Source organism: Sciurus carolinensis, chromosome 5 (assembly GCF_902686445.1).
Source record: "Sciurus carolinensis chromosome 5, mSciCar1.2, whole genome shotgun sequence".
In the NCBI taxonomy this organism is placed as follows: Eukaryota; Metazoa; Chordata; class Mammalia; order Rodentia; family Sciuridae; genus Sciurus; species Sciurus carolinensis.
The window spans coordinates 101,139,513-101,165,892 of NC_062217.1; the positions used below are offsets into that span (position 1 = coordinate 101,139,513).

General features: G+C 41.6%; 1 protein-coding gene across 4 annotated transcripts in view; it reads left to right on the forward strand.

Moving 5' to 3' along the window:
* Wdfy4 (WDFY family member 4) overlaps positions 1 to 26,380 on the forward strand; it is a 278,477-nt gene that overhangs the window by 17,709 nt on the left and 234,388 nt on the right. For all 4 annotated transcript variants that reach the window (XM_047553400.1, XM_047553398.1, XM_047553397.1 and 1 more), the window contains exons 2-7: positions 2,233 to 2,482; positions 12,512 to 12,626; positions 13,763 to 13,869; positions 15,880 to 16,005; positions 19,673 to 19,862; positions 22,634 to 22,823. In XM_047553400.1, the coding sequence (XP_047409356.1) occupies positions 2,233 to 2,482; positions 12,512 to 12,626; positions 13,763 to 13,869; positions 15,880 to 16,005; positions 19,673 to 19,862; positions 22,634 to 22,823 (978 nt within the window). The remainder of the gene's footprint in view (positions 1 to 2,232; positions 2,483 to 12,511; positions 12,627 to 13,762; positions 13,870 to 15,879; positions 16,006 to 19,672; positions 19,863 to 22,633; positions 22,824 to 26,380) is intronic.

Below are 26,380 nucleotides of genomic sequence, written 5' to 3' on the forward strand. Positions count from 1 at the left end.
CACCTCTTTAAATCTCATGCCTCAGGTGAATGCCTTTTTCTTGTTCTGGCCCTGCTGTGACTCCTCCAGTAGCTGGGCCTCCAACTCATTTCTTCCCACCCTGGTTAGGATGCACAGGATGCTTCTTGGTAGAGTGATTTCTTTTTACTGGTCTTTACCCTGCTGAGAGGTTATTCTCAGTTTCCTTCCTTTCAAAAACCAAACAGAAGCAGGCTCAGGTGAGGCAGGTAGCTGGGTGGCTACCACTTTATGTTTGAGTTGGACAATGGCTCCATGAGATTTCATGGATCCTCATTTTTTAGAAATTCTTGTTTCTCAAAAATTCAGTGTCTATTCCTGAGAAGGTGAGTCAAGTGTTTCAGTTCAGCAAACACAGCTTCTGCACCCAGAGGAGATGGGGGTTGCCTTCTGATGCGTCCCTGGAGGTCCAATCACCCTCCTGCTCCACTGGGTTTCAAATTCAAACCTGATGACTTTGACTTGCCACTTGCTTATCATGAAAATGGGACCCCTTAGCAGGTCCTCAGATGCAGTTTGCTAAATAAGCTGGTTAGTTACACGCATAGGTGTGGCCACAAGTGACTTATAGGATAGTGATAACACTCAGTTTGACTATAGCAGATAGTGGTTGAGTGGTGGGATCCATGTTGGACTCTGGGCAGACTTTACTGGTGACAGGGATGACAGTTTGGGACATAGCATTTTCCGGTGTTTGGGGGAAATCCAAACAGAAACTTTGGAGAAAAGAAAGAACTTGTTCTACAGAGAAGTCTTTTAAGATATATATATATATATATATATATATATATATAGAGAGAGAGAGAGAGAGAGAGAGAGAGAGAGAGAGAGAGAGAAAGAGAGAGAAAGAGAAAGTAATTAAAATTAAAATTTCAGAGGGCAATGGTTAGCCTTGTCAGATGACATAGTACTAACTCCATTCTAGTCTGAAAGGACTGTATGTCTGAGCTAAAAATAAAGTGTGATGTACCCCTTCCGTTTCTGTAACTGAGAGCAAACTACTAGGTAAGCTGCCTCTGTGTGTCCCTTTTTCTGGTCACTACCCTGTAATAGTTGGATGCTGACTCACTTCAGGATGAATTCCCCCCATGGTTACTTTGATTTTGGGGAGGACTTATTGCAGGAGCCTGGACATTCTGGTGTCTCCTTAGAGTTTACTGTATTCTAGAGGAGCCAATAATGACTCACCTTAATATTTTGACAATTGAAAGTGTCAAACACACAAATAAAAGCACCCTCCTGAGGTTTACTCTCAGGTGAGTTGATCTTTGGCTATTTTCACCACATAAACTCTTGATCTGGTGTCTACTGACTCAATCTGGCTTGCATAATTGTTCCTGTCTGCATGTAAAGCTCCTGTAAGCTCCTTTACTTAAAGGTTCATTTTGAGGTCAAAGTTCTTTAAAAATATTGAGTGTGAACCAAATAATGCCGAGAATGAAGAATCTATTTCTTCAGATTCAGGCAGAAGAAGGAAGTTACTATTTAGATAAAGAATGACAAGCCCATAAAAGGAGTTTAGGAAATAAATAATGGTGGTGGTTGCATAATATTGTGAATGTACTTCATGACATTTAATTTCACTTGGAAATGGGTAAGATGGCAAAAATTTATATTTTACCATGATATAAAAAAGTTCATGATGTAACATACCAAAGTCATTAAATTATGCCACCTTAAATGGGTCATTTCTTGGTATATGAATTATATCTTAATTAAATGACAAATAAAAATAATTAAAAGAAAATTTTAATAGGATTACATGCATGCCTTTACAAATACTGGTAAAATATTTACATGCCTCTTTTATTTATTTAGGTTTTTATAAGAGGCTGCAGCATGAGGTAATAACATCAAATCGATTTTGATCTTACAGGTTTGTTTTCCACCTTAATGTCTAGTTGCCCATATGTCTTTGGCCCTATTGGTTTCCTTACTTCTGTACAGAAAATAAGAACACTGTCTCTGCTGGTATGTGGGGGGTCTGTAGGATGAGTCCAGCACAGTGTGTGACACATGGCAGATTGTCAATCACATCCAAATCTGAATCTCTTTTTAAAAAAATATCTTCCTTATTTTAGTCAGTTTCGGATTCTTGAGGAACCATCTTCAATAGGAACTGAGCAGAATGAATACTGTACCTTGTCCCACAAGCAGTGCAATCAGGAAGTGTGATGAGGCAGGACTTTTAATTTTTGTTTGTTCTGAATTCAGATCTGCTTTGCTAAGCATGGAGGCTGAAGATCTCTCAAAGGCCAAGGACATACCTGAGGACCCAGGTTTCAAACATGAAGGCCAGTCTACTGCTGTGCAGCCTGAGTTCCCACTTGGAGGGCAGTCCCCTGGTCCCACCGACCTTTGGGATATGCTGGAAAGGAAGTTTCTGGAATACCAGCAGATGACACATGAGAGTGCAGATGAACGTCGGAAGAGTCTGTTGAGTCTTCTCCCCCTGTTCCTAAAGGTCAGAATTTCACTTTTTAAAATGTTTTATTTTGTTTTTAATTGGCACATAATAATTGTACATATTTATGGAGTGCAGTGTGCTGTTTCAATACATATGTACATTGTGTCATGATCAGATCAAGATATTTACCATATGTGTCCCCTCAATGATTTATTGGGTCTTTGTGGTGAGAACCTGCAGCATCCTCTCTTCCAGTTTCTTGGAAATATACAATAAAATATTGCTAATTATAGTTGCCCACTGTTCTTACTTTTAATTATAAGATGATACAGTGCTTTGAGGATACTTCTGGAATGAATGAAAACCAGTCAGTGCTTTTAACATTAATGAGAGTGGCCTTTGATTGGTTGCTCAGGGAAGAGTTGTCTTAGTCTGTTTTTGCTGCTGTAACAAAAAGCAGAGTGACTTGTAAACAACATGAAAATCAGATTTCCAATTTCTCTTTAAAATTTTGGTAGACGTGATAATACCAAAAACTGAATAGAAAGAGAGTACCCCTAGGGACTCCTTTTGGACAGAAGGTGATCTTGGTCTCTCACCTTATCCCAGTCCCCAAAACATCTTTCACTCAATCCATGGGTGAAACATATTCCTTTGTGTTTTCTCACCCCATAGGCATTTAAGCTTGTGATTCAGTATATAGTGTTTCCTATTTTAACTGAACCTCGACATTGATCCATGTTTCACAACCCCTGTTCTGGTAATTGGAGCCATTGTGGTCATGTTGTTGAACACATGGGCTTTTGAGTCAAATGGAACAGGGCTCAAGTCCTGGCTCCATCTATTGTTAGTTGTGCATTCTTGAGCAAGTTACTAAGTCTTGCTAAACTTTGGTTTCCTCATCTGTAAAGTGAAATCAATAATATTCTGCTGAGAATCCATGAGGGTGAGATAAGATGATGTCTGTAAAGTCCAAAGCACATGGAACACACACATGCCCTGCATTACCTTGCCCTCAGCCTCCAGGGTTCTTACTGCATGTGTGTATGGACGTTTGAGATTCTGCCTCCATGATTTCCCAAGCTACTGACACTATCAGCTTCTCTTTGGATCCCTGGTACCCACCTCCAGTGAATCCTGTAGAGGCAAACATTACAGATTTCTCATCATTTTATTAATATCTAATTTTTTTTATTAAGTCCTACAATGTCTACAAACCTGATGTTTCTAGTAAGTTCTGACTGATAGAATCCTGCCAGAGTCAGAGCCCTCCATTTTCCTACTTGAGGGTTGATGGTGGAAAGGAATGTGGGGAAGATGGGAAGTTTTTCTCAAGTATAATGCAGATAAAAACTGAGGTGTATTTAAAGGCTGGGAATACTTCTTGGAATATAGGCCCTCATGCAAATTGTCTAGCTTGTAACTATTTGGTCCTGAATTTTATAACCATAAAACAGTGTTCTTCAAGGTTGTCTATGCCTTGCAAATATCAGACTCTAAAAAAGGGTATTGTGTTCTTTGAAATAGGGTGATTAATGTCAAAACCTTTTGCATGACTTTGTTGTCATGAAAATCATGTCCTGCTTGGGATTTGAGTGCATATATGAATCTTGAATGACTGTGCTCAATGAGAACTTGACTCTATACCTGATTCTTTTACTTTGGGCCCAAGAAATAATAAGATGATCTGGCATATTCTTTCTATGTAGACAAAGTACACCAGAAGATACTGAATTATCACCCCTGCTTGGAAAGGATTATATTCTTGGGCTGCGGGATGCTAACTGTACCAGAATCTTTTTCAGTCAGCTAAACATGGAAGAGATGACTCATGTGTAGTCAGAGCTTGAATGAAGTTGACAGCTGTGTGTGTTCTCTTTTGTGACTATTTCCTGCTTCAACCTCATAAGTCTTGGATTTGATATGGACCTTGTCTTGTGTAGCAGACTCTCTTGGAACGTTTTTTCTTGGCATCCTCTTTTCAGAGTACTTCCAATTTCTCTTTTATTTTCTCCCATATGACTCCTTCAAACACACAGCAGAAATATTACCTAGATATTATTGGTGACAGTATTGCTCACCTGGGCATCAGAGCTCCTGGATTTAAGTGTTGGCTTTGTTACCTGCTAACTGTTTGAACCTAGGACATCATTTCACCCTAGATTCATTTCATTTCTAATATATACCAATAAACCCATTATAAGTTAGAAATATTGTAAATGGAAAATACATTGCATCTATTTAACCTGCCCAACACCACAGCTTAGCCCAGAACACTGTAACATGTCGGTTGTTCGTCTTTGTGATCACGTGGCTGGGTGGGAACTGCGGTTCCCTGCTGCTGTCCAGCATCCAGACAGGATCACTGTATGCTGCTAGCCCAGGAAGAGATCAAAATCCAAAATTCAAAGTCTGGTTTGTACTAAACGTGTATTACTTTTGTATCCTCATAAAGTCAAAAAATTGTTAAGTTGAACCGTTGTAAATTAATGACAATTTGTGTACAGTTTGGGTAGCACAGTAAGGTGACATTCAATAGCCAAGTTATGGAACCAGCCTAGGTGTCCATCAACAGATGAATGATAAAGTAAATGTATTATATATACACAATGAAATCTTATTCAGTCATAAAGAAGAATGAAGTTATGTCATTTGCAGGAAAATGGATGAAACTGGAGAGTATCATGTTGAGGGAAATAAGCCAGATGCTTATTGAAAAAGGGAAAAAAGGATAAAGACAATTATTCCTGTCTTTGTTTATATGTAACTGCATTAACTGTTAGGCAAGTACAAAGGTGGGCTTGACTCATTCTGTGGTGATCCCCAGCTCCATGGTCTCCTCAGTTGAAGAATGACTGCAGTATTGCTTAATCCACTCAGGATTTGGTTATTCACTTAATTTAAAAAAGCTCTGATGGAATATCAGAGACTTGGAATCACATTATGGAGCTTCCATGAGTGGGGTGAGCCAGAAATCAAGTTCCATTTAGAACAGAAGGCTTTCCTCCTCATGGTTCCTCTTTGAAGGTCAAAAAGGAACTCTTAACCAGGTGAGTTAAAGAGTGTCTCAATCCTGCTGTAGGATCATATCCCCAGCCCTGCCTTTCTGCCCTCTTTTCTTTCTTTTAATATCACCTGCTTTGTCTCTGACCTGTGCTACTCACACTCTATGTGATGGTCACTGACTTATGGTGGATTGAATTATGATAACTAGATAATATTCACAGAGCTCTAACCAGCAAAGCAGACACTTACTGAGTGTTTAAAAGTCTCCACAATGACCTTGTGAGATAGTTGCAATTTTTATCCTATTTATAAGTGAGGAAAGAGAAGTTTACAGATGTTGAGTAACTTGACTAATGTCACCCACCCAATTTTTAGCAGAGAGTGAATCTTAACCCAAGCAGTTTGTCTCAGGTCTGCATTGTTAATCATTGGGTCCTCTTGCTCAGCACTGGAGTCGTAGGATGGGGCATATGTAGTTTCTGTTTCCCTAGCCCACGACTCACCACTGGACAATTATGTTGCCTGCAAGCACCCTTGGACACAAAAAAGAACATCACTCATTGAACACATGATGTTTGGACAGTTGACTCTAGGATGTTGCAGACAGGGAAGTGACTTTTTTTTTAGTTAGTGCATTATAGTCATACCTAATTGTATATTTTGGCATATTCACAAATGCATATAATAATATAATTTGCACCATTTCAATTCCCAGTACTATCTTCTTCTCACCTCTCCTTCCTTCCCCTGGTCCTTTTCCTCTTCTTTATTAAACTTCCTTCTCTTAATTTATTTTTAAATTAAATTTGCAATAGCCAAGTTATGGAATCAGAGTACATGATCCTCAATAGACAAGTGGATAAAGAATATGTGGTATATATACACAATGGAGTTTTACTCATCCATAAAGAAGAGTGAAACTATGCTACTACATGTATGACTACATCAGGGAAGAGGTTTTATTACATCACTTAGGAAACAGCACAGGGCCAGTAGCTTCTGTAGTGTGCAGGGCAATAGTTCTAGGAAGGATTCAATAGACTGTTGTTCTCCTGCCAAGAGAGTTTTGGGCTTTTGTTGTTTAGTGCCCGTAGCATCTCACGCGAAGACAAGAAGTCATTCCTCTAGCAAACATAGGCAGGCTCTGGCCTGTGACTGAGCAAGCTGTGGTGGAAGGAACATACTCTAGCTCTTCACTTTGCATAGAGATATTCCATGATAATAGATATGGGGAAAGATAGAGTCACAGAAGTAGTTCTTGAAGATTGTTCATAGAATATGTACTTTGAGAGAAAGCAAGAAGACACAGACCTTGGAGAATTCACAGAAATTATAGTAAAATCCCTCAATATATAGGACAGATGATGGGGGGTGGCATGGAATGAATGGGTTCACATTTCTTCATGCAAGAGGTAAAGTCTGTGTCTCCTCCCCTTTCATCTAGGTGGGATTTGTGATGGCATGGCTAATGGAATAGGGTAGAAGTGACATTTCTAGGCACAAACCTTGGGGGTGCTTTCCCTTCCTGTCTCTTGGAATAATCATTTAGAACCTGGCTGCTACATAGTGAGGAAGTCCACATAACCCTGAGTAAAGACCTATGTGGAGAAGAATGAAGGCCCCTGACCTAGGCAGGTGAGATGGTACACACCTGTAATCCCAGCTATTCAGGAGTCCGAGGTAGCAGGATCATAAATTTGAGGCCAGTCTGGGCAACTTAGGGAGATTCTATCTTTAAAAAAACTATGAAAGGGGCTGGGTATGTAGTTCAGTGAGAGGGTTCAACATCCAGCACTGAAAGAAAGATAAAAAGACCTTGCAAATGTACTTGCTGACAACCAGCATCATCAACTTTCCAGTCATGTGAGTGCACCATCTTGGAAATGGATCTCAGTCTTGTTAGCTTTCCTAGTTGAGTAAAGTACCAAAACACCATGCACACTCCTATACAAATTGCAGATCCATGAGCAAAATACATGATGACTGTTCTTTTAAGCCACTCAATTTTGGTCTGGGTTGTCATGCAATAGCAGATAACTACAATTGTGGGTAACATAAAGAGAAATAATTTATTTTCTAATATGGAGGAATTGAAATTAACATTAAGTTAGCTGTACTCACAGATGATTGTATTGTGTGTGTGTGTGTGTGTGTGTGTGTACACGCCTGCCTTTAGGCTAAGCCTTTAGACAATAGTACAGAGTTTATTTCTTTCAATGTGATTAATCATTCTCACATAAACAAAGGGTGGATCTAACTGACCTCTGAAGAAAGTTAAGGAACATTAAATATAATAGAAAGGATAACCAGTCGGGCACAGTGGTGCATGCCTGTAATCTTATCAGCTCAGGAGCTGAGGCAGGAGAATTGTGAGTTCAAAGGCAGCATCAGCAACTTAATGATGCCCTAAAGCAACTTGGTGAGACCTTGTTCCCAAATAAAATATATTTTTAAAAGGGCTGGGGTTGTGGCTCAGTGGTTATGTGCCCCTGGGTTCAATCCTGATATCTGCACCCCCTCCAAAAAAAAAAAAAAAGAAAAGAAAAGAAAAGAATGACCAGCAATACTTTTCAAATGTGGTGTCCAGAGGGGACTGAGATGGTAAACAATCCTCCTTGTTCACTCCCACTTCTACTCCACCTTAAAGTAGGGCTTCAAACACAGCTTATTCCCACTTTGGGAAAATAACATTATTTGCTGTTTTAGCAAAGCTAAAACACTCTTTTTAAAAAAGAGCAAAGCACTCTTTTTCTTTTTCTTTTCCTTTTTTAATTTACAAAGGAGATTGTCCACTATGTCATATTAGCAGGGAAATCTCACATAAAATCTCAGAAATGGTTGAAGCTCTCTTAAAGATAAAACCTCCAAACTCCTTAATAATGAAATGATAGTAACATTGTGGTCAGGCTGGAAAACCAACCAGGTTCTCTTGTCATTCAAAAGCTGATTTTTTTCCCTCCATCTCCTCAAGAGCTTTTGTTATTCTTTGTTTTGATCTGGAGTCTAAAGCATTGTTTTCTTTCTTTTTCTTCCATGAGAAGGGACAGTCACAAAGCATGAGCTTAGATAATGTTAGTAAATAAAAGTTTTTAAAAATATTAAGCAATATTCTCCCAGCATGCAAATCCCAGTTTGGGGGAAAAAATTAGGGTCTTTTGGAAGCTGCCTTAACTCTTTGGGGTCTCCATGGTACCATTTGGTAAATGATTGGCTCCGTGCATCAAATAGCACCCTGGTGACCTGAAAGAGTTAAAGCAGTCTCCAGAAGTACCCATTGTGGTCCCAGGAAGGAGCCTGAGCCTTGGGAGATCTGGCTCACAGTACAATTACTGTTCAACTCACAGTGGCCCAATTTGCTTTATTGTAGAGTGCCTCCTGGAGTCCCATTGCTCCAGAGACAATATAGATGCTTCTGAGGCAACTGCCTGCAAATTGGTCTTCGAAGGGTTTGCAAGTGCAGGGAGGAGGTGCAGGAATTTGTTAGAAAGACATCATAACAAATGGATCCTGGAGAGGGAAATCATCTTACCTCAGAAATTCCAAGCCCCAAAGACTGACTTTTTCTTTCCAACATTAACATGTCTGGGTGACCACTGGTTTCTAGGGGTAAGTTTTAGTTTATACACATGCAAATACTACTTCGGCAGGTTCCATGTGTATGAAGTAATTCAATTTTTGGTGCTGAGCCTTTGTACCTAATCTACAACTCGGTCTGCAAGGTGGGCATTATAATAATATAAACCTCAATGCTTTGTTGTGAGGATTAGTAAAAATAACATGTGTAAGTACTTGACCCAGTGTTTGGTACAAGACCAACATGACATACATTTGGCTATTGTTACTGTATATTGTGGGCTTCATAATTGTTTTCTTCATTTATTAAACATTTGTTGAAGGTCTATTTTGTCCAACAGTGTTTAACAATAACCAAGCATTCTTCTTGTTTTAGCAAAGTTCTAATGTGTGTTGTTTCTTTTTTATTTACAAAGGGAAGGGTCAACCAGTCCTTTTATAGGGTAGAAAACAAAATAAAAAATTTAGGCTCACACAAAGTTTCACTCAAAACACAATATATGAATGCTCACCACCTAGTATATAAGAAATGAAACTTGCCAGATAAACTAAATTCCCCTATGTACACATTCTTAAGCCCATTCTTGCAGAGGTAACCCTTATCTTGGATTTGGGATGTATCATTCCCAGTGCAGATGCATATTTCTATTAGATGCTATCATTAGATACACATCAGTAATATACAATACCATCTTAAAGGTGTTTGTAGACCTTTCATGCTGTCTTATAATTTTACCACTGATTTTCCCACTTGACATTTCTGGAGTTTATCCATGTTGATACATTTGGCTGTATATTTTTGGTACTATTTTGTATTCTTTTATATAAATATATCACAAATTATTCATCCATGGTCCTCTTGATGCACATTAAAAATTTCCCCAGTTTTCACAATTACATATGTGATTGCATAGCTATTTCTTGTCCAGCTCATGTACCAGCATTTCTCTAGGGAATATACCTAGTTATGTGCCCCTTTAAATATATTCATTTGGGCTAAAAACATCTTCAAAGGGGTTTTCCCAAGTTACATTTCACCAGTAGAATGCAGGGTCCTTATGTTCTTCTGCATTTGGTATTGTTAGACTTCTAATTTTTGCCTGAACTGAAAAATACGAAATATTTCAAGGAGGTTTAAGTTGCATTTTTCTGATAGTTCATAATTTACTATTTAATTTAGCCTTTAAAAAAATCAGGTTTTTTTTTTTCTTATCAATTTACAGGAGTCTAGATACCAATCCTTTGTCAGTTAGATGCATTGCAAATCTATGGCTTGTATCATTTATATATGGCTTGTATCATTTATATATGGTGTCTTTTAATGGAAACAAGATTTTTAAAGGCTTTTGAAAACAAACATAATGTCTTAACAAGAAAAATGTTGAAAATTATTTCCCTTTGGGACTTTGATATTCTCCTTACCTTCTCTAGACAGATGAGCTCAGCTTAGAAAGTACCCAGTGAGGTTTCTGGGCAGGAATTGAGTTGACTATGGGTTGTGGGTGGGGATGAGGGGATGGCAGCCCATGAAAACTGCATTTCACAGAGGCCTCTGGTTCCAGGACTGTGTTCAGCAGCCTGCCCTCCTGGCAGGAACTAGAGATGGGGAATCTCCTGGAAGTCAGGCCCTACATGGCCCAAAGGCAGTCACTCCTCCCTGACTGTTAACCTGGAGAAAGCCTCCTCACCCAGGACTCGGTCAGTGACAGTATGATTGAACAAAGAGAAATGGACACCTGCCCAGAGACTCTGATGAAAAACAGACTTATGAGCAGGATCACTACAGAAATTGGGAAGAGTCCCATAAAGGGTCTTGTGTTCCAAGCAGAGTTTTAAAAGTTGTGACTTTCATTAATAGTATCCTAATAAAAGGGGGAAAATTCAACCAAATAAGATAGAAATAGAGAAGGAACAGATAAGAAAAAATTTTAAAAAATAAAAAAGGGAGAAATTAGCGACAACAACTTGGGACTGGGAACAAAATTCCTAAAGCTGTAACAAAAGCCAGAAGATGAAGGAATAGGTGGAGAAATTTGGTTTCATAAGAATTTCAGATTTCTGTATAATCAAACCAAATAACACCAAATTAAAAAATAAATGTCAAGCTTGAGATAATTGCAGTTGTATTATAGACCTAAACCCTAAACGAGTAATAGGATATGAATAAAAACAGGCAATTCAAGAAGCAGGAGAAGCATTCGTTCACTCTAGTAAAGATTGCAACTGAGATGAGATACTTTTTTGATGAGATTAAAGATGAAAAAACATGAGAATCCACAACATGGGTGTGGGTGTAGAAAACCCAACTCTCTCATATGGAGCCTATGGAACCTAATATGGTAAACATTATCTGGAGAATGAGTTTGAAATATGTACTAAAGCAAGCAAGCAAACAAACAAACAACAATAACAACAACAACAAAAAAAAACAGTACACTCTTTAACTTACAACTCCACTTTGTAGAATTAATCTAAAAGAAACAAATGATTAATACTTAGATATATGTGTGAGATTTGAAAATTATATGCTCTGGTTTGGATATGGTTTGAGTGTGTCCCTCAAGTGTTCAATGCTAGAAGCTTGGTTCAGTAAGATGATGGTGATATTGAGATGATGGAACCTGTGGGACATGGGACCCATGGAAAGTAATTAGGTCATGGGGGCATTGCTCTTGGAAGGGATTAATGCTGATTTCCCAGAGTGAGTTCCTCTTTTTTTTTTTTAACTTCACTTTTTATTTTTACTAAGAAGAGGCTACTTGAAAATTTAAAATCACATATGTTGCTTACATTACATTTTCATTGGGCACTACTGAGTTCTTGTAAGCACATCATTATAAAGCAAGGCACCTCATGTGCTTGGCCCCTTCTGAATGTTTTTGTTTCTTTGCTTCTCTACCATGTTGTGATGTAGTTAAGGGGCCAGCAGAGGTCAAACAAATGGAGCCTCCTGATCTTGAACTTTCACCCTCCAAAACCATGGACCAAATAAATCTCTTGTCTATATGAAGTTCCCAGCTTTAGGTATTTTGTTATAGCAACAGAAAATGGACTAAGACACTGGATAAGAGGACAATCAGTGAGACATAACAATTGACTGGATAAGGGAGGAAGTAGAGAGAAACCTAGTGAATCATTCTTGGGATTTCCACAGGGACAGCTGGGTACTTGTCTGGGCCATTCCCTGACACAAGGTACATCAGGTTTTGGGGGATGGTAATGGATTGGGGTCTGTGTTCTTGACATTTCAGAAGCATGCATTCAAGGAAGGTGTCCAGAGGCAGTGGGATGTGTGGGCCAGGAGCTCAGCAGGAAGCTAAAGAATTTAGAGCATGGTGTGGGATCCTTGTTAAAGCTGTGAGGGTGGTGGTTAGGTGGCCTTTTGGAGGCACCTGGGAAAGGGAGTTGAGCCATTGGCCTGGGCTGATCATAAGGGAGGCCAGGTGTTTCTCATGCATTGCTCGGAGTGCTGATAGCTCTGACTGAATCCTATTTGTCACACATCAGGCTTGGGAACACTCTGTGGGCATCATCTGCTTTCCCAGTCTCCAAAGGCTAGCAGAAGATGTTTCTGACCAACTTGCCCAAGAAATACAGAAGGCCCTTGCTGGGAAACCTGCAGGTAAGAGAACAGAGGTGCTGGAGAACACTATGGAGAGCTAAGCAGCCCTGCAGAACTTGCCCAGGGCCTTTCTAAGTTCCTCTGCTTTCTCCTGGAGCAAAGTAGTGTTTGCCAAAGGGCATGATGCCCACTCTACACCTGAGTGCCTTGGAGACAGAGGGAAAAGCAGGGGAGGAGAGAAGGGGATGTTGGCAGCTCTTCTCTTCCCAGGACACAGATATACATGCATGTGGTCACACTATATACATTGCACAGACAGGCAAACATAGCTATACATACACCGCACATAATATACTACACACAGACATATATGCAGACGCTACAAACACATGGTGTCACACAGAGGCACTACCCACAGAGAAACATAAGAGACACACACAGTTACTTAACAAACATTATACAATAGATACACAGTCTCACAAGGACACACACACAGATACACAGAGACTCTACTCACAAATACTACACATGAACCTACACACTACACACAAAAACAGACACAGGTATACTACTGAGACTCACAAACAATCGCCCACACAGGCACACACATACATAGACAGAACCGGGGTCTCTGGGAAGACTTGCTATGATCAGAGGTACAACTGTCCAGTGGAGAGCTTAGTATGGAAAAGACACAGTAGTAAAGTATGTATCTTTTGCAGGGTCTCCTCATTGCACTCTTGCACTCATGTAAGCTGGACCCTGGAGGCCAAGCAGAATATCATGGTGGCTGTGGGCTGAGGGGCAGGAGGGAATTCCAGGTGGAAGGTTGAGTTTGGGCACCAATTGCTGGGATTGTTGCAATATAAGGGGGTATGGGATGTAGGAAGTGGGATCAAGCGCCTGGATTTTGGGGGATCCAATAACCAAGGAGGTTGTTCCTACTCATTGGCAACAGGGGCCACTGATGGTTGTTAAGCAGGCATGATGGTGTGATAAATGCAGTCCTCCAAGGAAATTAATCCAGGAGAGTATAAATGTTAGGTGTAGATTCAGGTGGCTTTGGGATGTGTGGGCAGGAGGCCAGAGTCTGCTACAGGTGCTCAGGAACATCTCATGGGGAAAGGAAGCCTTGGATGGAGGGAAGGTGGTCAGATAGGCTGCTACAATGCCCAGATGGTGATACTTTCTTCCAGAACAAGCACGAGTGGTGGCAGGGCAGTTGCTGCGGTGGAAGGGGGACGTGAGTCAGGATGGCTACCTGCTCTTGAAGTCGGTGTATGTGCTCACGGGGACAGACTCGGTGAGTTCCAGGCTCTTTGGCCCCTCCTCTGTGGGCAGAGGGACGTGGGGCACAGGTGTTGGCCTATTCCCAGAGTGTCTTCCTTTTTAGCAAACCCAATGGTTTCTTCCATCTTCCCTTCTGCTATCGAACATGGACTTTGGGGTCTGAAATTCAGGTTTGAATGTTTCCTTTTCAATTGACAAAATATGTGTAACCATGGACAAATGACTTTAACGTGCTGCACTTGGTTTTGTTTCTAATTTTAGAAATGGGAATAATCATGCATTTCTTCTAGTGTGGTTAATGATTGATCTTTATAGACTATTACCTACATGACTATTACCTTGGTGAAGGCTGAATGTGTCCCGTGCACACTACCAATTAATCCTCCCAAGGAACTTGACTCAGAGTATGGAGATACCAGGGTAGCTGTGTTAAAAAGACTAACATGTGTGTATCTGCAGTCTACCTGACCCCAGAGTCCCTGCTCTGAGCCACAATTCTTGATTGCTTTCTGATACACCTAGCCAGAACACAATACACCTATAGGCACCTGTGCTCTGTGTGCCCTAACCTATCTGGGCTGTGCTTATGTCCTCCCACTGTAGGATTAGGAGCCTGGAACTTCTTCCCTGAGGGACTTGTGGATGGCTGTTGTCCTCTTAAGTGAATACTGCCCCTGGTAGCTATGACCATTAGCAGAAATGGTCAGAGGCCTGCCCAGGCAGGAAAGGCCTAGAGACATGCCTGCAGTAGGAGTGGATGCTCTGTGCTGGGAACAGCAGAGAATAGACGGGGTGGTTGCTGCCCTCAGTGCAAGAGGGACACAGACACTGGGTGGAATTTGGATCTAAGTGTAGAGGTGTGATAACCCTGTGTGCAGTCACCGTCTATGCTGGGAGTTAGAGACTGATCTCTGAGGCTAACTAGAGGGAGGACCTTGTCTGTTCCTCAGTATAAACTTCTTGTCTCACCATCAGGTACAGTGACCTGAAACCCAGAGACAGGGCTTGTTAGCCCCTGGGGAAGGCCTGTGCAGTCTGAGTGGGCACAGAGTCACCTAAGGGCTGGCTGCCCACCACAAGCAGTTGGTCCAACGCAGTAAGAGAAGTCTGAGCTGGCTATCAGCCAGGGACAGCCAACCCAGGGGTCACAGCCAACCATGTGTCACTAAAGGGAAGGGAAGACATTACCTGGCACTGAAAACTTTGAGGAGGGAGGTTAGGCCCAGCAGCCTGCATTAGATTCTGGCTGGACTGTTTACCCTTCCTTTCTCTTTCTCTAACTCACCCACTGTGTAGATGAAGTTGGTTCATCAAATGGAAAAATTTGCAGACGGCATCCCATATGTTGCCCCACATTTCTTTACATGTGCTCTCTCTCTCTCTCTCTCTCTCTCTCTCTCTCTCTCTCTCTCTTATACACACACACACACACACACACACACACACACACGACCTGCAGGCAGAACCCAAGGAAGAAAAGTCCAAGGAAACTCCATCAATTTGGTTTCCATCTTGGCTAACCTCCTGTCCTCATGGCTTCTGTTCAGCTGCCTGGACTGCTTCCTGGTGCTATGCTTGTCAGGCTGTCAGTCATATGTTGTGCTGCTTTAGGTCCTGGCGAAGTTTGGGATCTGGGTGAGGGGTGGTAAGGCCCTACTCAGGTGTTCCTGCTGGTGTGTGTGCACTTGGTATCAGCTTTCCCTCCTTCCTGATCAGGAGGCCACTGCACACAGCCAGCTGTTACGTTTGGCTCGGAAGCTGTTAATTCTAATCTTCAGTTCCCTTCTCCTTCTCTCCTTCCTCCACATGTCTTGTAAAAGGATTAACATTTATTGAACACATAGTAAAAGCTATATAAACTTCACCTTTGCAGCCATGTAGGTGGGTCCTTGATTGCCTGTGTTTCACATGTGAGGACATGGCATCCAGAGAGAAGTGACTTTCCCATGGACCCCACTGATGTAGCAGGCCTGTTGCAGATCTGGGCTCTGGATACAGGGTCACATGTGCTCTTCCCTTGCAGGAGACCCTGGGCAGAGTGGCTGAGTCTGGGCTTCCAGCCCTCCTCCTCCAGTGCCTTTACCTCTTCTTCATCTTTCCTCTGGAAAAGGATGAGAATGATGTTCAAGGTCAAAGGATGTTTGTGCAGGTGAGTGACAGCAGGTACCCAACATACTGAGGCCATGACCTCACTTTTAGGATCAGACTCTGGAATGCTTCTGGGAGATATTTTTGTCAGTCTTAGCCTTAGTTCCCAAGTTCCTCTGTCATCCCAAAGGCCCTCTGCCTCCTAGCTCTTGCAGTGCTTGAATAACTGAAAAAATGATTTTCTCCTTTACTCTCCACCTTATGGAATCCCTGTGTCAACATTCCTCTCCCCTGTGCTCTCCCAGAAAGGTGGGTTACTCCCCTTTCCAGCTCCCTTTTCCCCTCTCCTCACCTCCTCTTCTGGTCTGCATTCTGGAGTCCTACCACCCTCCCTGGCACCTGCAGCCTCTTTGCCCTGGCCCCTTCCTCTCTGATAACAAGCATGCTTAGTATGACTCACATATCAGCAGCCCACATTTTCCAAGCACAGTCACAGGCCACCTGACAATGGAGAAACATTCTAAGAAATGGTTGGTTAGGGGATTTCATCATTGTGCTAGGACTGTAGAGTGCACTTATACAAGCCTGGATGGCATGGGTCAGGCACTCTGCGTGGCCTCTTGATGCAGTCAAGAAATGTGGTGAACATGAGATGCGTGAGACTGTGGCCAGTGTAACAGGGAAAGGTGTTTTACAGTGAACTATTTTTTTAAAAAAATAAGTAGGACTACATTCTAAAATAATGATAAAAAGTATACTATGGTAAGTACATAAACCTGTAACAGTTGTTTATTATCATGGTCAAGTGTTATGTGTTGTATAAAATTGTATGTACCATACTTTTATAAAACTAGCAGGTGCAGTATATTTGTTTACACCAGCATCATCATAAACATGTGAGTAATGTCTTGCACTTGATCTTATTATGATGTCATTAGGCAACAGGAACTTTTCAGTTCTATCATGGTCTCATGGGACCAATGTTGTACACAGGGTCCACTATTGACTGAAATGTTATAATGACATGCATAACTGTACTAACCATCCACCTGCCTATCCATGAAGTTCATAGGGGTCATCTCCATGAGCTTTCTCTGCCATCCTAGAATGTATGTAGAGTTGCCATCCTGAGTCTATACAAACTAAGGAACTGTGAGTAATCGTGGATTCTGGTATCACAGAGGTTGTAGGTGGGGCTGAGGTTGGCAGTCTGGGGTCTGGCTTGGGTTACCTCAGTTATACTTCTAACTATTCTGTGATGTCACCTCTTTCCCTCCTCTCAGAAGATGTCTTAGGTCATGAGCATCAAACGGTTTCTTCTTGTCATTTCCTGTCTTTCCCATGCTTCCTAATTTCTCCCCTCCATCCCTGGCTTTCTTCTTGACAGTTTCTGCTTTCTCAGCTTCTGAGATGCTGTGTTCTTCAGAAAGCTCTTTCTATTCTGTAGGAGCAGGGGGATGGTGGGGAGGAATAAGTGTCTCACTTATCTTGGTGTGTTCAGTGCCTGAGGCAGTAGCTCACACAAAGCAGGTACTCATGACCTTTCAGTAAATTTCCAATGCAACTGGCCATCACGCCTGTGTGTTCATATTGTGTGTGCCTCAGTTCAATTCTCAAAGCTTAATCATCCTTACTGGAGGGCATTGTACATGTTCTGGCTGATTCTACTGATGCTGGTTATCCCTTAACCTGCATTTGTTGAAAGTTAGGCCTCATTTGCCCATATATGAACCCTATTCTGAGTGGTGGCCAGGATGCTACACCAGGCACTTCAGCAAATCTACCGCGTGACTTTTACATGCTCTGCAGGGAACTGGTGAGGCTCCTGTTTTCAAGGTCTTTTAGATGTATGGCAGAACACAAGCCACAGGTGACAGACTATGCATACATTCCTCAAGACTTCATTTCTTCCTTTACTGAAATAGAGCACCTATTGGGTACAGCTCTATTTCAGACCTATAGTTTTTGCAGCCAGCACAGAATTTCACTCCCACAGGTGACAGAAAAGTGGGGAAGTCAAATTGGGTGGGGAAAACAATCCATGAATAAATGTGTAGTTATAGGTTTTGTAAGTACTATGAAGGGAAAATGAGAGGAGTGTGGGGAGTGATGGCAAGAGGACTGATTTGTATTGGCAAATCCATCAATGGAGACTCTTCTTAGGACAGGAGCTGACCCTGGACAGGAATCAGAAGATAGCCTGGCCCAGTTGGGGTGGAGGGAAGTGGGGAGGAGAGGTAAGAGGAACAGAGAAATGATCATCTAGGCCCAAGATGAGAACAAGAGTCACTTGCAAGAGAGACCTGAAACTGGGTTCTGTAGCCCAGCTCCATTGCTGCTCAGTTTGGCTCTATCAGGGAGCCAACAGGGGCTAACACATTCGTCCTAATGGAAGGGGCTTGCAATATTTGCCAAGCTGGAAGGAGGCCCCATCAGATCATTGAGAGTTCAAGGGAGAGCTGCATTAGACAGAGTGAAAGAGGAGACAGGGCTGGTTCATGCAGGACTCTGAGAGTCATACTAGAGCTTTGGATTTTATCTCAAGTGGACACGAAGATATTGGAAATCCCTCAACCAGTCATTTGGAGACCAGATTAGCAGGGAAAAGGATAACTTTAGAGTTAAAGGACAATTTTTGTGATCTTTCAGAGTAGAGTTTGAGTGCCAATCAGGAATTTTGGAACATTTCTCTTTTTTTTTTTTTTTTTTTTTTTTTTTGGTACAAGGTCCTGTTAACTCTATATCTTAATTGTTGATGACATTTTTCTCTATTTCCTTATGAAAAGATCCTGAAGCCAATCACTTCTCTGCCACAGGAATTTCCCCTTAACATCTATTCAGTTACTTGTGATCAACTGAAAATGTAAGATGAAAAATTCCATAAACAATTAATGTTTTAAGTAACTTATATTACAGTATGTTTTTACAATTGTTCGAGTTCATTATTAGTTTATTGTTGTTTATTTCTTACTGTGCCTAATTTATAAATTAACCTTTACTATGAGCCTATGCATAGGAATAAGTTTAGTACTGTGGTCCCTTGGTATCCCTGGGGGGTTGGTTCTAGAATTCCCCATGGATTCCAAAATCTGTGGGTACTCAAGTATCTTAGAGAAAGTGGCATAGTATTTTCACATAACCTGTGCACACCTTCTCTATGCCTGCAATCATCTCAAGGTGACTTATAATACCTAACAGTGTAAATGTTATATAAGTACTTATTTTGTTATTTTTTAGGGAATAACAAGAAGAAAAAAAATATACATTTGCATTACGGGTGTAATATTTTTCCCAAACATTTTCTATTCTTGATTGGGTGAGTCCATGAATGGGAAACCCACAGATACAGAGGCCAACTGTATATACAGGATTTAATATTATACAGGGTTTTAAATGTCTGGGTGATATCTTGGACTGCATTCCCCATGGATAAGTGGCCTACTTTATCCTGATTTGGAAAATATAGCAATCACCTGTGTAGGGATTTTGCCTTCAGACTTGAGCCATAGCCATGCCCCACTCCCCTCACTGGGTCTGTTGACAAGACTGGTTGAGAACAGAGATTGACCATACATACAACCTAGTTCTTTCTGCTGAGCCATGCCCATCTATGCTCCAGAGAAATAAATCTGTCATAGAAGGGAGTTTTCCTAACCTGACCTTTCTTTGTTTTTTGTCTTATTTCTTTCTTTCTTTCTACTCCTTTTTTTTTTTTTTTTTTCCTTCAGATGTTGCTCAACATTTGCAGTGAGTCTCAAGGTCTGGAAGGATTTCTCTCAGGATGTGAACTCCAGTCTTTACTGATTGCCACCACCTGTCTTCGGGAGCACAGCTGCTACTTCTGGAAAGAGCCCACCTTCTGTGTGCTGAGGGCAATCTCCAGGGCTCAAAGCCCCAACATCATCCAGTACCTCCAGGGTAGGTCCCAGGAATCATTTTTTGAACTCTTGGAGCAAAGGCTTAGGGTCCACTTTCTACAGTGAGACCCTGATATGTTCTTGTGACACCAGTGTAGATTTCTGGGACCAAAGAAGAGGTGAATGAACAGCTATGCCTAGTGGATGATCCAATAATATCTGGCTCCATTTGTGAAAGTGATTGTACTGTTCATTTTGATGCTCCGTTGGGGGAGGGAGAAAAAGGAGAATTCATTCACCATGCTCATATTATCAGACAAACACTGTGCTAGGTCCATTTGTGTATTATCTCATTTGTTTTTTTGAGATGGATTTGGAGATTAAGAAAGTGGAGATTAAAAGTGATAGAAGATTTGGAAGATCTACTTTTAAACTTGGAGATATATGATGCTAGCACCTTAGTTTCTACTTTGGGAAACATATGTAGGCGTGAAAGTCATAGATTCTGAAACCAACCAGTCAGGGTGTGTAGACCTCAGATCTTCTGAATGACCTCAGGCACTCAACCACTTGGTGCCTCAATTCTCTATTTTGTAAAATAGGGATAACAATACCTAATCTCCTTGAATTCTTGTGATTCTTCAGTGAGTTGACATACAGAAAAAGTTTAGACAGTGCTTGGTGTGTGTGTGTGTGTGTGTGTGTGTGTGGGTGTGTGTATATATATATATGTATATATAATGGATGCCACATTGGTCTCAGCGTCACACTGTCATTGCTTGGATTTGATCAAATGCAAGATGTTGCAGCAGTCAATTCTAGAAGAAATCCTAAGGGCCTCCTCTTAGCATCGTCTACAAGGACCAGACAATGCTGAGAAGCAGGGAGAGAGACCACTGTGACTCACAGCATGTCAGGGCAAGGTACGGGCCTCATCTCAGCATCTGGCCCCTCATGGGGCAGAAAGGGAAACCTCATAAAGCTAGTTTCAAGGAGGACATTTGAGGAAGGTTCACCTCAGTTCAACTCTTACCTACCATGCAACATTTTCTCAGCTCCAACCGCTGAGCACAACAATCACCTTGGGAACATGACAGTCCTTCCTTTGGGCTGACCCCAAGGTATGGACTCTTTGGGAGCAAGTTGGGGTCTCAAGCTGCTAATGTGATTTGCATGTCCACAAACTCCTGTCCTGTCATGTGTCTCTTTCTCGGGTCTCCTACAGTAAATAGGGGGCATCAGATGGTGAGAACCGGGAAAATCCCACAAGCCTATATTCTGACTCTAATAGATTTCCATGGGATAGGTCATCCTAATTTGGAGATTCAAAGCTCTCTGTGAGGCCACAGGCCAGTGTTAACAGTGGAGGGCTAAGCTGTGTTTCAATAACTCAGTCTTTCTTAGTCCTCCCCACCAGCTAGAGACTCAGTAGCTGAGAAAAAGTTGCAGGCTTTGGGGATTCTGGAGGGTGGGGCCAGTTTCTGATTATGTTGTCCTCTTCTGCCCAAGACAACAACTACTGAAGAAGATTTCACCTAAGTGGGTAGCCTCCCTTCTGGAGGACTAAGCCCAGAACCTCTTTAAGGGAGTGGGTGGCTTCTGTGGACTTAGAGGCCAGGAAGTGGTCAGGAAGGGAAGGCTGGTCTGACAGTTCTCCGCCACAGTAGCAACTCTTGGAATTTTTCTGCCCAATGTGCAGACTTCAGACTCTTCTGCATCCTCACTGCTCAGAGACAGAGCATACAATATCTCATGTTGCATTGGTATGACTTTGGTAGCACTCAGAAGAGTTTCCACTCAATGAGACATTCCTTAAAACAGGGATCCATACAGATCCAAGTCCAATGGCCTCTCTTTTCTGACTCAAACCTTCCCTTGGCTTCCCACTACTCTGGGTGACCAGCAAGTTTGATGCCAGGTCCCTCGTGTGGTGAGCTATCTTCCTCCTCCTCTGTGGCCCTCACTGCTCTTCTCTAATCTTGTGACTTCTTCACACCACACCATCTTTTCCCTCTCTGCCTCTTCATGTATTCTTCTATCTGTCCCTGCATTTTTTTGGGGGGAATTTCTAGGGGTTGAACTCAGGGACATTTGACCACTGGAGCCACATCCCCAGTCCTATTTTGTATTTTATTTATAGACAGGGTCTCACTGAGTTGCTTAGCACCTTGCTTTTGCTGAGGCTGGCTTTGAACTCGAGATCCTCCTGCCTCAGCCTCCTGAGTTGCTGGGATTACAGACATGTGCCATGACACCGGGCTCTTTCCCTGCACTTTTTTTTTCTTGTTCTTTCTATTGTTCATTGTTTTTATGTGAGTGCATGTGCATATGCACATTGTTTATAGAATTGTCTATTTACAGATAGGCACCCTGCTCCTTTGATTTAACATAATGTCACCATTTTCCTTTATTTTTAAATAATCTCTGAAAATGTCATTTTTAATCAGGCTAATTCCTGCTCAGCTCTCTATGCTTGACTCCAACATTGTTTCCTCCAGGTCTTTCAGGTTGCTCAGGTCTTGTGTCTTGCATCTTGTTACTTAGGAACCTGGACTTTCTTGTATGCTGGGAAAGAGGAGCAGGGGCCTAAGGGGCTTCCCTCCCCTCCTGTATGTCACCTGCTTGGCCTGCAGGTGACTTACTTTCATGATGGCCCTTCCCATGGAGGAGGCTTCTCTTTGATCCCAGAGTTAGTAGAAAATGTTCTGAAATCAATCTCATTCATGTCCTGACATGCAGTTTAGAGTGGAGGTGGGTGACGGGGACAGGGAAGAACCATGGCAGCAAAGCTCTTGCCTCTGTGCCCAGCAATGCTGTGCTTCCCTCCCACAGCTGCTGACTGTGTCCGGCTCTCAGTTCAGAACCTCTCCAGGCTGGCAGACACTCTCCCACCTCCTGAGGTGAGCGAGGCTGTGAACCTCATCCTGGGTTTTGTGAAGGACTCCTACTCCATCTCCTCAGCTCTGCTCTTGGAGTTTGAAAATGCAGAGGGCTACCCTCTGCTCCTCAAGGTGCTGTTGCGGTAAGTGCCTATGTTTGGTGGTGGGTAGAAAATGGGAACATCCCAGTTAAGGCCCTTAGAACCATCTGGGATGCTGTTGTAGAAAACAGTTACTGAAGCATCTCAGCATGTCTTCTGAAAGGCAAAACTCCCTGGAGCATGGCCAGAGTGACCCCTCACTGCAAAATAACTAAACATGCAGCCAGGGTGGTGACCACTTCCTTAGAAAACTAATGGGTGACAGTGATAATAAGTTTATCAAGTCTGCTTGGTGGCATGCACTGGGCTGCCTCTCTCCTATCAGAGCCCACAAGTCTATGTTGGGGGCTTTCTGGGACTGTTGTCAGCTGTCCTGTCTGTGTGCTTAGATGGCTGGACATACGTAGGAGTTGACATTCCTCAGAGGCAGTTCTTGACCAATGAATGACAGGAGCTGATGGTTAAATACTCAGCAAAAGTGCCCCTTGGGTGGGAAAGCTCCACACTCCTTGAGTTCCCCAGAAGGACTGACTGCAGTTGCCGTGTGAGGTACTGGCTCATACTGCTCCCAAACAGGCTTCCTGTGCTTCTCTGCCTTATGTAGCTTCTCCTCTACTGTGTTTTTCTGAGATGTAGTCCCAAATGAGCTACTTCTTCCCCAGATCCTCGAATTGGGGGAAAGTCAAATAAAGACAATGTCCAGCTGGGTCTGGGCTAATGTCTTCCACCCTGACTTGCTATATCATCTTCAGGTTGTGCCTAGAGATTAGAAATCTCTTATTCTAGTTAGAATCCCTTTCTTATGGATGTGCATGGTGGTGGGATTCACTGTGTTGTTTTCATATATGTACATGGGAAAACTAAACCAGATTCATTCCACTGTCTTTCCTTTGCTTATTCCCCCTCCCTTCCTTCCATTCCCCATTACAATCTACTGTACTTCTATTTTCCCCTCACAACCCCCAACTTCCATTTATTGACTTACTATGGGTTAGCTTCCATGTATCAAAGAAAACATTCGACCTTTGGTTTTTTGGGACTGGCTTACTTCACTTAGCATGATAGTCTTCAGATCCATTTGCTGGCAAATGTCTTTAAGTCATTCTTTATGGCTAAGTAATACTCCACTGTGTATATATATATACTTTCTCTATCCATTTATCTGTTGAAGGGTACGTAGGTTGGTTCCTTAGGTTTGCTATTATGAATTAAGCTGCTATAAACATTGATCTGGCTGCATCAACTGTAGTACACTGATTTAAAATTCTTTGGGTATATACCAAGGAGTGGGATAACTGGGTCAAATGGTGGTTCCATTCCTAGTTTTTTGAGGAATCTCCATACTGTTTTCCAGAGTGTTGCACCAATTTGCAATCCCACCAGCAATGTAAGAGTTTACCTTTTCCCCACATCCTCACCAACATTTATTGTTACTTGTATTCTTGATAATTGCCATTCTGACTGGAGTGAGATGGAATCTCAGTGTAGTTTTCATTTGCATTTCTATATATTGTTAGAGATGTTAAACATTTTTCATATATTTGTTGACTGTATTTCTTTTTCTGTAAAGAGTCTTTTCAGTTCTTCTGCCCATTTATTGATTGGGTTATTTGGGGGTGTTTTTGGTGTTTTTTAAGTTTTTTATTTATTCTGGAAATTAATGCTTTAACTGAGGTGCAGGTAGCAAAGATATTCTCCCATTCTATAGACTTTCTTTTCACACTCTTGATTGTTTCCTTTGCTCTGAAGAAGTTTTTTAGTTTGATGCCATTCCATTGATTGATTATTGATTTTACTTCCTGAACTTTAGTGATCTTGTTAAGGAGGTCAGTTCCTGTTGGAATGCTGGGCCTACACTTTCTTCTAGTATGTGCAGGGGTTCTGGTATAATACCTAGTCTTTCATTCAATTTGAACTGAATTTTGTGCAGGGTGAAAGATAGTAGTTAAGTTTTATTCTACTACTTATGAATATCCAGTTTTCCCAGCACCATTTGTTGAAGGGGCTATCTTTTCTCCAATGTGTGTTATTGGTACCTTTGTCTAATGTGAGGTAATGTATTTTTGTAAGTTTGTCTCTGTGTCTTCTATTCTGTTCCATTGGTCTTCTTGCCTGTTTTGATGCCAATACCATGCTATTGTAGCTCTATAGTATATTTTAGGTCTGATATTGTGATGCCTTCTGCTTCACTTTTCTAGCTAAGGATTGCTTTGGCTATTCTGGGCCTCTTGTTTTTCCAGATTAATTTCAAGAGTACTTTTTCTATATTTCCATAAAGAATGTTATTGGAATTTTTATGGAAATTGCATTGAATCTGTATAATGCTTTTGGTAGTATGGCAATTTCGATAATATTTATTCTGCCATTTAAGAACATGGGAGGTTTTCCCATCTTCTAAGATCTTCCTCAACTTATTTATTTAGTGTTCTGTAGTTTTCATGGTAGAGGTATTTCACCTCTTTTGTTAGATTGATTCCTAAGTTTTGTTTTTTTAGGCTATTGTGAATGGGATGGTTTATCTAACTTCTCTTTTAGTTGATATGTCTTCCTCTGGGCTTTGCTTCACTTCTTCTCTTTAGGGTAGAACTTACCACTGGGTTTTGCACATTTCACAACAGAGTCAGGCTTTGAACCTAGAGGAGTTGACTTGGACAAGAGAGCTGAAGTCCCTTGGTTCAGTTTCCATTGGGATGTCATTAAATGGCAATAACCTGAGGGCCTTGCTCCAAAGGGATGTTTGGAATAAGTATCCCTCTGGGTGCATACATTTCACATCAGTCTGGACCTTGACCCACTGGTTATGGTCACTGTGGTGGTCTATATGGCATTTTGTACGTATTTCTTTGGCTGAATCAGTGGTCAATTGCTCCCAGACTTCTTGTAGAAGGCAGGAGGGGGAAACAAGCCTGTTCTAGGAAGTGTGGGGGAGTACTCATTTCAGCTCATTGCCTTTCTTTCCTGCCTTAATGGAAGCTACACTGCAAGCATCTTTTCCTCTTGAAATATCAGAGGTGAAATGAGACTTGAGAGGCCCTTCTTCATGAGCAGAACATAGCTCACCTGTGCCTAAGTAGCTAAAATCAAAAGCAATATTCAACCTCATGGTAAGCACAAGGGAATCTACTGAAACCCAGTTCTTTCCCATGATGTTTCATTGCTCTTTGGAAATATTGAGTCATTTTGGAAGTGCCATTTCTTTGTTCATGTCCTAAGCGTTTATCTTTTGGAGATCCAGCCCTGGAAAGTGGCCATTTTCTGAACAGAGCTGTAGTTTTTCAAAGATTCCTCTATATAGTAGTTCTTCCTTATGGGCAGGAAATATGTTCCAAGACCCCCAGTGAATATGTGAAACTGAACTTTAAACATGCTATATTTTCTTCTGTACATGCATACCTATGATAAAGTTTAATTTATAAATTGGGTGCAATAAAGGTATAACAGCAATAACAAATACTAAAATAGAACAATTATAATAATACATTTGAAGAAAGGTATTTAAAACTTATGAATGATTTATTTCTGAAACTTTCCAGTTAATATTTTAGGGTCATGACTGATCAGGGGTAATTGCAACTTTGTAGTGCAAAACACCAATAAGA